The 13,663-nt window shown below is 42.3% G+C and overlaps 1 protein-coding gene across 4 annotated transcripts in view; it reads left to right on the top strand.

Moving 5' to 3' along the window:
* Positions 1 to 12,444, top strand: part of LOC147462061 (uncharacterized) — a 139,536-nt gene extending 127,092 nt beyond the window's left edge. For 3 of the 4 annotated variants that reach the window (XM_086509507.1, XM_086509509.1, XM_086509508.1), the window contains 6 exons: positions 9,406 to 9,554; positions 10,681 to 10,776; positions 11,044 to 11,187; positions 11,284 to 11,424; positions 11,563 to 11,637; positions 11,776 to 12,444. In XM_086509507.1, the coding sequence (XP_086365633.1) occupies positions 9,406 to 9,554; positions 10,681 to 10,776; positions 11,044 to 11,187; positions 11,284 to 11,424; positions 11,563 to 11,637; positions 11,776 to 11,907 (737 nt within the window). In that variant the 3' untranslated portion in view covers positions 11,908 to 12,444. Of the gene's footprint in view, positions 1 to 9,405; positions 9,555 to 10,680; positions 10,777 to 11,043; positions 11,188 to 11,266; positions 11,425 to 11,562; positions 11,638 to 11,775 lie in introns of all 4 variants that reach the window. The other variant, XM_086509510.1, reaches the window with a different exon arrangement.
* Positions 12,445 to 13,663: the final 1,219 nt, after the last annotated feature.

Raw genomic sequence — 13,663 nt, 5'->3', positions numbered from 1 at the left:
GCACCATCATTGTCTCTTACACGGGTTGAGATTACTAGACTCATTGGCCAGAACCTGACCCAGTTGGACATCAGGAGGACATGGATAGAACTGATAGAGGAGTTGTGTACGAAGATAGATTTCTATAAAGGGCATCTTCTCCAACTCACAGGGGATGGGTTTGTGATTTGACCCAGCTATATGGATAGACATCTTTCTCATGGGTTACGGTTCCCACCAGCTCGAGATTGAGACTGGTAGATTCAGAGGGATACCAGTAGCCAGTAGGATATGCCGCCTATGCCATATTGAGCCAAAGACGGAGATGCATTATATTTGTCAGTGCACAATGTACTGCGAGATACGGGGTCGCTTCCATTGTCTATTGAGAAACAGCTTCGGACCCATCTCTAGAGTCATAAGCTATCATGACCAGAGATGCCTTGGATTGTATCTACTTGAGTCACAGAGACAACTTACTGAGGAGATTTGAAGAGAGACAATCCCAAAAGACAGTTTACCGATTTCGTCACACCAAACACTGGACTTACAGAGGAGCAGCCACCGCTGCAAAGCTCAGCTCTTCCTCACACTCGCGGTACTCTCATTGACCGAGCATTGGAGCTAGGGAGATTGAGACGCCCGTGACTAAGAAAAGGAGCTTCATAACATCGACGGATTGACGGAGACTGCAGCTGAGGATTCAAGCCATACTATCTTGACATTCAGAGTATAGATGAGGATAGACTCACGACCCATTATATCACGCTCTTGTACTAGGCACCCATCGTATCAGCGATCACACATCCCACACAGTACCAGCTAGTAGCACTCCTAGTTTTATTTTAAGCATCTCTTTTTTGTACCCTGTCATAGTATCAGATTCACCAGTTTGTACCGGTTTGGTCTCGTAGGTCATTAGGGCCTTTTGAAGACATTAATATATCATCTCTCTCTCTCTCTCTCTCTCTCTCTCTCTCTCTCTCTCTCAAGATAGACTTCATGCTACTGCTATATTGTATCATGGTGACACTTATCCCCATTTCGTACCTTCGTGGCATTATACCATTGCTCAGCTTACCAGCCACCCATAGGAGTCGGTAGCACTCCTATCTCAGTTTCTAGTTTGTAGTTTTCTTTGCTTGTACCTAGACTTGGTACTAGACTCGCCATTGTGATCAGTTTGGTCTCATAGGTCATTTTGGCCTTTTGTAGACTTTAATATATCATTTCCTTCATCTCTCTCTCTCTCTCTCTCTCTCTCTCTCTCTCTCTCTCTCTCTCTCTCACACACACACACACACACACACACACACACACACTTTTTTTGTAAATCAATTTGATTTAGCTATCTGTGGGAAACCTCAAAGAGAGGAAAACCCACCAAAAAGATGTACAAGGAAAGGAACACAACAGTGTTCGGCGGTATAGAATAGCTAAAAACATTCATAAGAAAGCTGATGTATCTCTGCTGTGATATCACCAACTTCCAAGGCAAACCTCAAAGACTGCCGAAGGGAAATCTTGAAGAAAGGTAGTGGATCCGTATGAATGCGATGGAACATATAGCCATTACGCTGCCGCCACAGGCTCCAGTATGCCCAAAACCTGACCCACATGAAGAAGGCTGCAAAGCACTGCAACGCCGGCGAGAAGATACCGAAAATCCAAAACTGCTTATGGAATACCGTCGTGGGAAAACGTAGCCACATACACGCAGAAACCCGACGAAGGAATTCTCGAGTGACACGGCGATCCCACAAGAGGTGACAAACATCCTCATCGGCAGATAAGCAACGGACACATGATGAAGAGCGGATACGGCGCATCCGAAGAAAGGTACCCACTGGGAGCACACCAAGTAAACACCGCCAAAGAAACAAACGCTCTTACAACGGCAAACGACTTTCCCATATTGTAGATATAATCCTGCGCCACCAAATATCGGATTTATGCATGTGCCAAATAACGTTGCAATGATCAGCAATCCATGGACGAGGCAGCAGAAGAGCATATGCCCGGCCAGCAAAAATATCACGAAATGGCGTTTCCCCAAGCTTCCAGTCAGACATGCGATCACCATCTGCCAAAGGTGAAATTGGCAAGAAACCTGACAACATTTGTTGTAATTCTCTCCAAAAGTGGCGATAGTGCATGCCCAATCCAAAGCGGCGAGCGGCAAATGGAAACTCAAAAGTAAAACCATCCGCATCCACCACATCCTCAACCACTCGAATGCCACGATAGGAGAGGAAATACGCCTGGCGAGGCGAGCGGTCAACCAAAGTAAGAGAAAATGCCCGACTCCAATGAAGACTCTCCGCACGAAGCGAGTTTCCTTCCCTCCGAGCATTCCAGGAAAGATAAATCGTAACCTGTTTCCATGCAGAAAGCAAGGTGGAAGAAAGAGGGCATCCAGGAATACGAGCATCCATCTTACCAAATATTGCCTCCCACATGGATGATTGCTAGTGACCAAATGAAGATGTAACCACATGCTGAGTCAAGTGTGCAAACATAAGAGTCCAAGGCTGAGATTGTTGCACAAGTGTAGGCAAAAGCATAGCCTTCTTGGCAATGACATGCCTATGCAGATCCAATATATTCAAACCACCAAGGCGCTTTGGTTACATAGTTTCGCCATCGATATCAAGCGCAACCCTTTTTTGTGAGCACGCGTTCGCCACAAATGAGACAAAATGGTCGACATTAGAGAGTCAAGACAATGACGGGGCCAATGCAACAATGGCAAAAAGAACTGAACATATGCCACAAGGATACTCGAAGGCGAACATGTAACGGCCAGGTAGAAAGCTTCCAGTAATGCAGTTTAACATTCAGGCGATTCATAACCCAATCCACTTTCTGCGTGTGCGTAACATTCCATCCAATTGGATAACCCAAATGCCTAGTGATTACATTTGGAAGAACAATCTCTCCTGGCCATAACAGAGCATGCCAATCACAAGAACGAAGCGGTAGAAGCTTTGATTTACGGAAATTGACTTTTAGACCAGCCGCAAGCGCAAACAATTCCAAAGCATTCATAATCTCTTGAACATCATTTTGTTGATTACGGGGAATAAACAGCGAGTCATCTGCATAAGCCTGTCCAATAAAAGTATGACCGGAAGGAAGCTGCAAACCATGAAGACGGTGCGCAGAGGTCAAGTGATCAAGATACATCAACAAAGGATGAGAAGCAATTGCATACAGCAAAGCACTAATAGGGCAACCTTGCCTAACCGAACAACCAAGCGGCCACGATTCTGTCAATTCCCCGTCCAGGATGCCCGAAGACGTACTACAATCATACAAAAAATAAACCACATTTGCCAACTTAGGACCAAATCCTAGACATCTCATTGTGGCAGCAATGAAGTCCCAATGCACAGTGTCAAAGGCCTTTTCAATATCAACTTGCATGACGAGCACATCTTGCTGCGTATACTTAGCATATTCCATGCCAATCATAAGATTTGCCAAATTGTCCATGATTTGACGACGAGGAATGAAACCATACTGAGTCTGATGAAGCCCTGTAAACAAATGGTCCTTCATGCGATGGACTAACATTTTAGCCAAAATCTTGTATATCAACGGCATCAAAGTTATAGGCCGCCAATGAGAGAACTGCTCGCAAAGCGCTTGCTTGGGTAACAACTTAAGTAAGCCGTCTTTCCATGAAATTGGCAAATCCTGTTTTTCCCATGCCACATTTATCATGAAGATCAGGGGTTGTTTAAGGTCATCCCAAAACGAGAGGAAAAATTCCACAGTAAGTCCATCCCAACCAGGAGATCTCCACCGGCCCAATGCAAGCAAGGCACCATGCAATTCGGCGACAGAGAAAGGATCTTCAAGGCATTGTGCGTCCTGCGAAGACAGGATCGGACTAACATAAGAAAGCAACAATTCACGCGCTCTACAAGTTGCCGAAGAAGGCTGAGATGGGGCAGCAAACACCGTACGATAATGTGAAACCATAACATCAGCCAATTCTCGCTTCGAAGAAGTCCAGGCACCCGAAGGAAGCATAATACGTTTAATCGACTGTGAGACTCTCGAATGATGCAACTGCTTAAAAAATTTCTTCGAAGCACAACCTTTATCCATAAAGGCCTGTTGTCGGGCACGCGTCTGCCACTTAGCAAGCTTCCTCTTATCATTTTACTGAATACACACTTGAGCTTCACATAACTCCGTCATCTCAGAGCCAGACAATGGCCGAAAATCAACCAGCTGATGTAATCGTTGACTAACCTGTTTCGCATCACCGACAGTCTCCCGAATACGCTGCATATGCTGCCTACCATAGTCAAAAATCACAGTTTGTATTCTCATGACAAAACGATACCAAGCAGTATCCAAATCAATATGCATTTGAGCCAACAGCGGGGGAATAATATCGGCAACCATGTGACGAAAAGCTTCCTGAGTAAGATAGGCATTATTAACATGCAACAAACGTTTCCTGTGAAGAGGCCGATCACAAAGAGACTGTCCAAAAGACAACGATAGCAAAAGAGGATAATGATCCGATAACTGCAGAGCATAATCTATCCTCATGTCACATACAAATTCATCATATTGTTTCCCATTAAGTAAATACCAACGATCTACTCGTGCTCTGTAAGAGGAATGAGCAGCATGCTGAAAGGTAAAACCAGAGGCATCAGGATGCAAAGAACGCCATATATCTATCATTTGTGCAGAGGCAGGTAGAAGATCCCAGTTATGCTTCTCCGTAAGCAACATATGCAAATGTCCTGTAGTACTGTCAAGTAAATCAGGAGTATTATTGAAATCTCCACACAAAAATGCATTCGATGTCCATGGGTGAGACGAGATTTCTCGCCACAAAGCAGCTCTTTGCCCAGAGACCGTATATGCATATGTACCTCCAAATTCATGAACTCGACCATTCAACAAACACTGCACAACCATCCACCGACGAAGCGGATCGTTGTATAACATAACAGGTTGAAGCTCATGTCGAATCATCATTAATACACCAGAGAAATCTTGCAAGCCAGCATACGCAATCCAATATCCAGCAAAATAGGAACATTGACCAGCAAACTCGTGCTGATTGTGCTCTTGAAATACAACTATGTCTGCCCTACATGTATGTACATAGTGCCAGGTCAGCCGCCATTTGTCCAGGTTGCATAACCCACGCACATTGTATGAGATGCATTTAATATGACTCTGCATTGGAAACATATGTACATAAAGCAAGAAGTTTCAAAATCAAGTTGAGGTGCCCATAGACACGTCTCCATCCATTGCATCCGTGCGAGGACCCATCCTCTGAGTCAGGGCAGGAAACGTGTCCACAGTGTTCACATGCGATGTGGAAGCCTCACCAAGGAGTACAGCTTTGTAAGAGTGCATCGCTTTATCCCATGCATCAATTAGCGTGCGATTGTCATTGCATGGAAGTTGCTTAAATGATGCATTCTTGTTAGCATTAACAGAAGGAACGTAATTACGAGCCGAAAGTGGCGTGCGAATCTTCAGTGCTTTTTTGGGCACCACCCATGTATTGACATCATCAGGGCCAACTTTTTTGCCTTTAACAGCAGTCCAGTCCCAAGATCAGTAACTTGTTGTACCTTGCCTTTCCCTTTGTCCACAGTCGAAGCCACTTTAGCAGTAGAAACTCCACTTGACTTGGCATCCGAGGTGGACAAAGGAACAGCAGAGGGAGGGGGTTGCAAGACTGGCTCCGGACATTCGGATTGCATATGACCAAATTTGCCGCATCGAAAACAAGAATTCGCAAATTTTCCCCATTTAAGTTTAAAAGGGCGCTTGCCCACCCAAGGATCACCTGAGTCAACCATAATACCATCAGGGGTAATCTTATCCGTATCCCAAAGAATACAAAACCTGTTGGTATTCGCATCCAATTTTGAGTATCCCAAAGAATACAAAACCTGTTGGTATTCGCATCCAATTTTGGAGGACAGACTACCTTCCCAAGCTGCGCAGCCAACAACGGCAGGAAATGTCTCCACGTGTGAGGGAAATCAACAATTTCCACCCACACCGGGCATTTGTGACGAATAAGACTCTGGTAGTCTTTAGTGAGTGCCCACGGGAGAACATGTGTCATCTGCGTATTAAAAAAGAGGGAGACATTTCAAGCAAAAGATTTCGAGCTTCTATATCTGCGAGCAAAACTTCATAAAATCCACGCGCCCCAAAGTAGACACCACGGACAGCTTGACGCTTAAGGAGAAAATCGATCCATTGGCCGACATCTTGCGCAGTAGGCATTTTCCCCGGAAAAAACAGAATAACTGCATTCATAGCGTACTGCGTAACTGGGTCTATAAGATCCTGCACTGGAATACGCACCTCAAGAGCAGGCGCTTGACCATTCCATGCCTATCGATATCGAGCCTCCTCAAAGTCCTCATACAAGCATGCCTTTATCTCAGAAGCTGCCTCCGACGTGGAATCCATTGCTTTCCGACGCTTAAAGACACAGTGAATCGAACATAAATAAAAAAACTCCTTCTGCAAACAAATCCTACTGGCGAGAAACTTTTGGAGTCTACTGTTGAGAAAACCTTGCAAATAAGATGCGAACCACAGCTATGTACATGCTTCACCAAAAGAAACAATCAAAACCCACAACAATGTACATCTCCTAAATTCTACCAAAAGAAATGGAGGTTGACTGAGACCCTACCCTGTATACAAACTGCTTTGTCATTCCTGCATAACAATACTCCAATTGGCGTGCAAAGCCTTCTGCAGGTGTCACCAACAATCTGGTTTTGCAACATTGCACCTGTCAACAACAACGCACAGGAGGGTGCACTGCTTACTGCTGCTGCTGTGTGCACGGAATTGGTGCAGCAGTTGCTTCACGCGCTGTCTCACAGCAGTCCGCCTTCAGAGTCTGCCCACACACACAACCTCACGCGCAGGCAGTCACCCACCCTTGCTAGCGCATGCACAGCAGCGCGCAGGAATTTCAGGCGCAGGATTTTCACGCGCAGGAATTTTTCGAAAAATTACACCTCTCTCTCTCTCTCTCTCTCTCTCTCTCTCTCTCTCTCTCACACACACACACACACACACACATTACAACTTAAGCAGAGAGAAGAAGAAGAAGAAGAAGAGAATTTTAACGTTGTAGGAAATTATCCCAATAGACCTTAAAGATCTATCCGACGAGGAGAGTTGAACTCAAGACCTGTTATTCAAGAGGGAAATGGCATAACCAATCTACCACACGTGGGCACACACACACACACATACACTATATATATATATATATATATATATATATATATAGAGAGAGAGAGAGAGAGAGAGAGAGAGAGAGAGAGAGAGAGAGAGAGAGAGAGAGAGAATTAATGAAATGAAATGTTATATTAACGTCTTCAAAAGGCCAAAATGACCTATGAGGCCAATCATTGACCTCAGGCTACACCTTATCTTCTACTAATACGGCAGTGCGCACCCTTGTGTTGATGTGGATACCAATTCAATGTTGTAAGTCTTGTGTGCAAGCCAGCTGAGTGCTGCGACAATCACTGTGCTCCTTGGGTGTAGGTTATAGGAGGTTGCAGCTGCTTTAGGCATCATCTCTAAGCCTTCCTGCACTCACCCGTCAGCATTTCACTTACCACACATACACTTTTTCTTTTATGTGAAACTGAATATCCATTAGTTACATTAATGTACAAAATATAGCTACCCAAAACGGGTGAAGCCATGTAGGAAGACTAGAAACGGTCATAGAAGACCCAAACTTCTGAAATGAAATGTCCCCAAGATTGAAATAATGATGAAGAGACTGAAGGAGCTGCGTACAAAAGTATGGGTTATGTAAAGTTGAAGAACTGCCACCACAACGAAAAGCCTATTGAAGATGATTGTGTATATGAGAAACAGCCAAAGGGCTCAGAATTGCACCCAAGCAAGAAAGTAGTTGTATTCTGGTAATGGTGGAGCAACATGTGAGGTACTATCTCAAGAATGTGAAGACCAATGGAGATAGTGCAATATTCGGTGCCAACCTATCAGCCAAGGAGGTGGCATATAGGCAACTAGGTATACGACCAAAAGCACCTCCATAAATGATATCCATATAATCAAGTGTGCAATGACCACAAACACGAACTCTCATGTGCCCACACAATGTTGCTATCATCTTAGTCCATGGAGTTGTTGTCAAAGAAATGTGGGAATCAAAGAGGCCTGTCAAGCAAGCAAGTGGAAATTCGTATAAAAAATATTGAGAACTCCATCCATGGATGAACATACTAAAGATCTATTAAGCAAATACAAACCCTTGCAATCAGATTGGGTTCACGACAAACATTCAAAACTATATGTAAAGCCTCAGTAATAGAGTGGACTATCCATAGGCATACATGGAGTGGCTATGTAGAAAGCTTGCTATAAACGATCTTGCATGCAAGAGGAGTGAAAACCCAAGAAGCTCCTCTTTCAATGAGGCATCCCAACCACTAGGGTAGCCAAGATGCCAAACTAAGTGACCATGAGGAACACTTTGACCAGGCTATAGTTGCGAATGCCATTCATAATAACAAAGGGGCAAAAGACCCAACTTTGCAAAATTGATATGTAAACCAGCAATAAGACCATATAGTGGCAATACATCCATAATTGTTTGTACATCTTGAATTTTGTAGAAAAAACTAACGAATCATCTACATGAGCCTTGGCCACAAAACATGAGCCATCTGGCATGGAAAGGCCCCGTAAACTGCCTTGCCTTGTGAGCTTATCCAAATATAGCAACATAGGATGTGTTGCAATGGCATAAAGCAGCGCACTAAGTGGACAAGCTTGACCACAAGCATCCCAAATTCCAAGACTCTGAAAGCTATGAACCAAGAATGCATCATGATGTTGCATCTTCATAAAGCCACTAACATCAAGAAGTTTGGGCCCAAAACTTAACCTTTCCATGGGAGGCGCAATAAAGTCCCAATGGACCGTATCAAAAGCCATAGCAATGTCAACTTACATGATCAAAACATCTTGCTTAGTCTGATCTGCATATTCAATTCCCATGTACATAGTTGCTATATTATCCAAAATCTGACGTCTAGGTACAAAACCATATTGAGAAAAATGCAACCCGAATGAAGGTGATCTTTGAGACGATAACTAGCATTTCGGTCACCAATTCCAGGCGTTACCTGAGGCTATTTTGACCACAAATCTCAATATCTGACTTCATGGTTACGACTTATGTAGGTAGCAAAAACGAAAGGTCAAGAAGAAAAATTTGTTTCCAAAATGAAGAGTACCTTCTTTGCCACTTTTATACATCTACCTTTCACTGGCCAATTTGTGTTATGATTGTTTAAGAACTCTTATTGAAATTATAAAGATGTCAGCCCAGAAGATGTTTTGTATTTGCATAAGCAGGAGCACTTTGGCAAGCAGGACAGAAGCATGGAAGAGTGGCTGTTGTTGGAAGTGTTTCAATGTTTGAGGATCCATGGATTGAGAAGGAGAACAATGCTACGCTGTTGGACTTTCTCGTTTCATGGCTTGTAGCAAAGTTATCCATAAAGGTCTCATTTTTCCTTGCTGATGCTTAAGGTCAATATACTAAATTTTGCAATTTTTGAAGTCATCTTCATACTTAAGAGACCATGCGAGTTAGAGACCCGAATACAAGCCCTCCTTTATTCGTGTTTGTCGTGAATGTAAACTGTGGTTTGTTAGTTCTTAAGGTAAAACGGTGGTCATTATGGACTCCCATCATTACTCTAATTTTTTATTTTTTTTTAAAGCCAAGTAAGCAATTGAATTGATAAGAGAGCCAAAAAAGTTTACATCATTTCACCCAAGGAGTGGGTAAATAGGATAAGTACATGGGCAAAAGGTACAAGGGATACTCCATTAATAAGGCTTGGTGGCATACCACTATGGACTAAAACCAGAAGTACTATACCAAAATCTTCGCCGAGTGGCAAACCACTATGCATTAGAACCAAACTGACCACTTCTAAACAACAGACAGTTTAATTGTATTGGGGATCTGACAACATTTAAGAGGTGTTTCAGTTTTTGAAAGACATAGGACAGCATGAGAATTTAGTGAGCACATTTGATCTTGAGAGACATGATGTCAGACATTCTGACCGATGCTATGGTTCTTTATTTAATGAGGGAGGCTCCCCCCTTGAAATCGTTGAGGGGGAGGTGCATTTTTTTTGGAGCAACCTTAGCATTGGAAAAAGGCTTACTCTCCAATAATCGAAATGACTTTGGCTTTTCAGCCTATGTACTGAGTGTTGTCAGGCTGAAGGTTATAAAAGGGAGCAGCGGTTGTGAATGGAATGCAGAAATAGTGGAAGTGTTGCAAGATTTGTATCACGTTCACATGGTTAAGATTGAATAGTCTAATAACACATTTTCAGATTGAATAGTCAAAATAAGAATTAGAATAAGAAGCTACTTCCTGGACATGTGAACATCTTATGCTCTTTCAAATCGAATCACAGCCTTCTGGTGAGTCTAGCGAAAACCCATTGCATGTCTAGGGAGAAACATATGTAGATGGTTGAGATCATCATTTCCTGTATCTGTACACTTATCGCATGGAACCTAATATTTTCTTTTGTTTTTGAGAGTATCATCAGTGTGTTTATTATAATCAATCATATACAAAAATGTGGTTCTTATCATCTGCAGACAGATCGAATCAGCATGGAGGATCTAGAGTGCGCCGACTTGGAGTGTGTTCCAGACATAGGGACTTTGGCAAATCGTCTAAGATGCTGCCTTCAAGTAAGATGATACCCAATTAGTGGCATCAAATTGGCTCGTTCTACAATCATAACTATGTCAAATAAGCATAGAAAATTATTTTCACATTCTTGAGGATGAATAGCGACTCTCCATAATTCCTGGATGTACAAAGAATCACCTTTTCAGTGTGTTATTAAATTTCTCTAGTCTTAAGCTCTCTTGTTCAGGATTGTGCTCACTATCTGTAAAAGATTTGCTGTAAGAGTCGATACAGTTTCCTTAGCTATTCAAATTTTTATATTTTAGGAAGCTGATGAATTACCACATGACTTCACAAAGCTTCCTGATGAGAGCTTGTTCTCATATCACATGGACCTAGTTCCAGAGGTGGTAAACCTTTACAAGCGCTTTGGGGTTAAACCTTGCCCTTTGACACTGATAGCTCCTGAGGTCTGTAATCACAGTGGAAATGTTCCTACCAAGTATGTGGTTTATTGCTCTCTTGAAGGTTCTTTCTGTTGTCTTTAAGGTTTTCCATTGTTGCAGTTTGAGACACCGACACCGCCCCTTTTGCCAGCGGTCTTTCCTCCATTCTTGCGGGAACCTCCTCCCCCACATCTTGATCTTTTTGATCTTGATGACTGTTTTGCATCTCCTTTGGTGCATTTGGCAAGACTTACAAATAAGGTACTGTTTTTCTTTTCAATCTGGGTGCGTGGATGCCTTGAAAATTCTTTGTATGCCCTTGAGAATTTGATGATGCAGTCGAACGTCTATTATCATCTCAAGTTGTGATTCAAAGTGCAAATGGTGTATGTTCTGCAGAGGAAGGGTGCTGATCCGGAAGATTTGATATACTATATAAAAGAAAGCGCGTCCGTAATCGGCATCAAGCCTGAGGTGTGGATAAGTGCTTGCTCAAGTTCTCACATCAGACTCATATAAGGAAAAGCCTTTTTTTTCATGCCAAGTGCTTTTACACCCATGATATGCTTTCTTGGAATTCTGTAATTGATGAAGTAACTTGGTTTTGTGCAGACCATAGGCATTCAACAGGATAATGATACAGATAAAGCAAAGGCTATTTTATCTTATGTCATGGAAAAAATTGTTGATATGAAGAAAATCAAGGATGAAAACAGTCTTGCCCTAACGTCGCATGTGTTGTGAGTGTGAGACTTGAAGTGGGAAGGTCTATACAGTATTTGATTGTTCTTGACTCAGCATGATCGTCGATCATCGCTTTTGTTAAGATTTAAAGAGGATCGCTTGTGCACAGGAGCACAATCAACAATGCAGGTATGCTGATAGTCAATCCTTAAGACTATCACCCAACGCATATGGCAATCTTACAGAACTCAAACACCTCACCTGCCAACACCTCTACACTCCAGCAATGATCAATCGATTGATTGCATTGGAAGAGCTATTGTAGTCTTTTTCACCCTTTGCTCTCTGTAATTGACAACTTGTAGGGTCTCACATATCACAGTCAAAGTTACCATCAGAATGTGCTCAATTGAAAGGTCGCCTCCATGGCTACCTACATTGGACCTTCCTTTTTAAAGCCACAACAGTTGGTATTGATTTTGTGGATGAAATGACCAATGTGCATTTTCATAAGAAAAGATTTAGAGTAGCTTCACTTGGATGGAATTCAATCTGAAACAAAAGCACAAGTCATTACAAACTTTGTTTACCTGTTTACTTGGCCAGTGATGGTATAAGTTTTCATACATTTTCTTTTTAGTCTTCTCTTTCTTCTATCAATGGTTCTTACTTAGATACACTAAAGCTGCAAAAAATTGCCTGTAAAATACGAAGTGAGCACGTTTTGGCATGTAATGAACTTTACTCCAATGATTACTGGATCCAAACAAAAGGAAGATTCAAACTGGGGGGGGGGGGGGGGGGGGGGGGGGGGGGGGGCTTATAAAGCATATGTATGCTTTCAACTCTCATGCTACTATAGGTTTTGTTTGATGGGACTATAGGTTTTGTTTGATGCTACTTATGTGAAGCTTGTTGTAGACTCCAATTATGGCAAACACATTGTTGATGTGCATATGATTGGCTATCAAAAAGCTAGAGTGACAACTATCTCCTAGTCATTTTAATGTACTTCTAGCATGGCTTGCATCTGGTGCATGCCCTCGAAAACATTGAATTGAGGATCCTGATTCCTCTGTTATGATTTCTATGTGTCAAGCCTTCTTTGCTTCCTTGGTAGGTTCATAAAGAATGTGATTGATTGCTAGCACAAGACCATTTGGAATTTCTTGTGGGTGGCTGCGACCCTTGAGGTCGATATGTCAAAGCATGAAGTTGAGCATGTCTTGCGTCAATTACCCAATATCAAAAAGCCAATGTTGAACCACTCAGAGCCCTTTGTTAGCACTTTGTTGAACTCTTGAAATATAGGGAAATTGTTGCTCATCCGCCTAGTGCAACCAGGGCTCCTGAAAATGATTTTATGAAGCCGGCTTTGGATCTTTTTCACCCATTTATTAGAAGGTGAAAATGTAGTTTGAGAAGGAAGTATACACATAAATTTGTACTTTTCAATTGAAATTTCATTTGAGGCCACCAATTTTTTATTTGAACAAGTTTTGGATAAAGCAAACCACATCATTAGTATAAGCACCTCCTAGTTTGTGTAATTGAGTGAGTGTGGGCATGTTCTTAAGCAACCAATGAGCCATTGCATTCCCTAATCACATTGCCATTGATACATAAAGGTGTGTGTGTGTGTGTGTGTGTGTGTTTTCCTTGTATTAAACTATCATACATTGCCACAAAGAAAAGATACTATGTTCAAGAAGACTAATAGCTCCCTCATAGACCAAGCGTATGTGTAGCAGTCTTACCTTTGAAAGTTATTAAATTATTAAGTAAAGATGTAATCACATCAATATTGTACAAAAAG

Source organism: Adiantum capillus-veneris, chromosome 3 (genome assembly GCF_014529385.1).
Source record: "Adiantum capillus-veneris isolate H3 chromosome 3, ASM1452938v2, whole genome shotgun sequence".
Taxonomy (NCBI): domain Eukaryota; kingdom Viridiplantae; phylum Streptophyta; class Polypodiopsida; order Polypodiales; family Pteridaceae; genus Adiantum; species Adiantum capillus-veneris.
The sequence above is the reverse complement of the archived record's forward strand: the minus strand, read 5'-3'. Positions and strand labels throughout refer to the sequence as shown.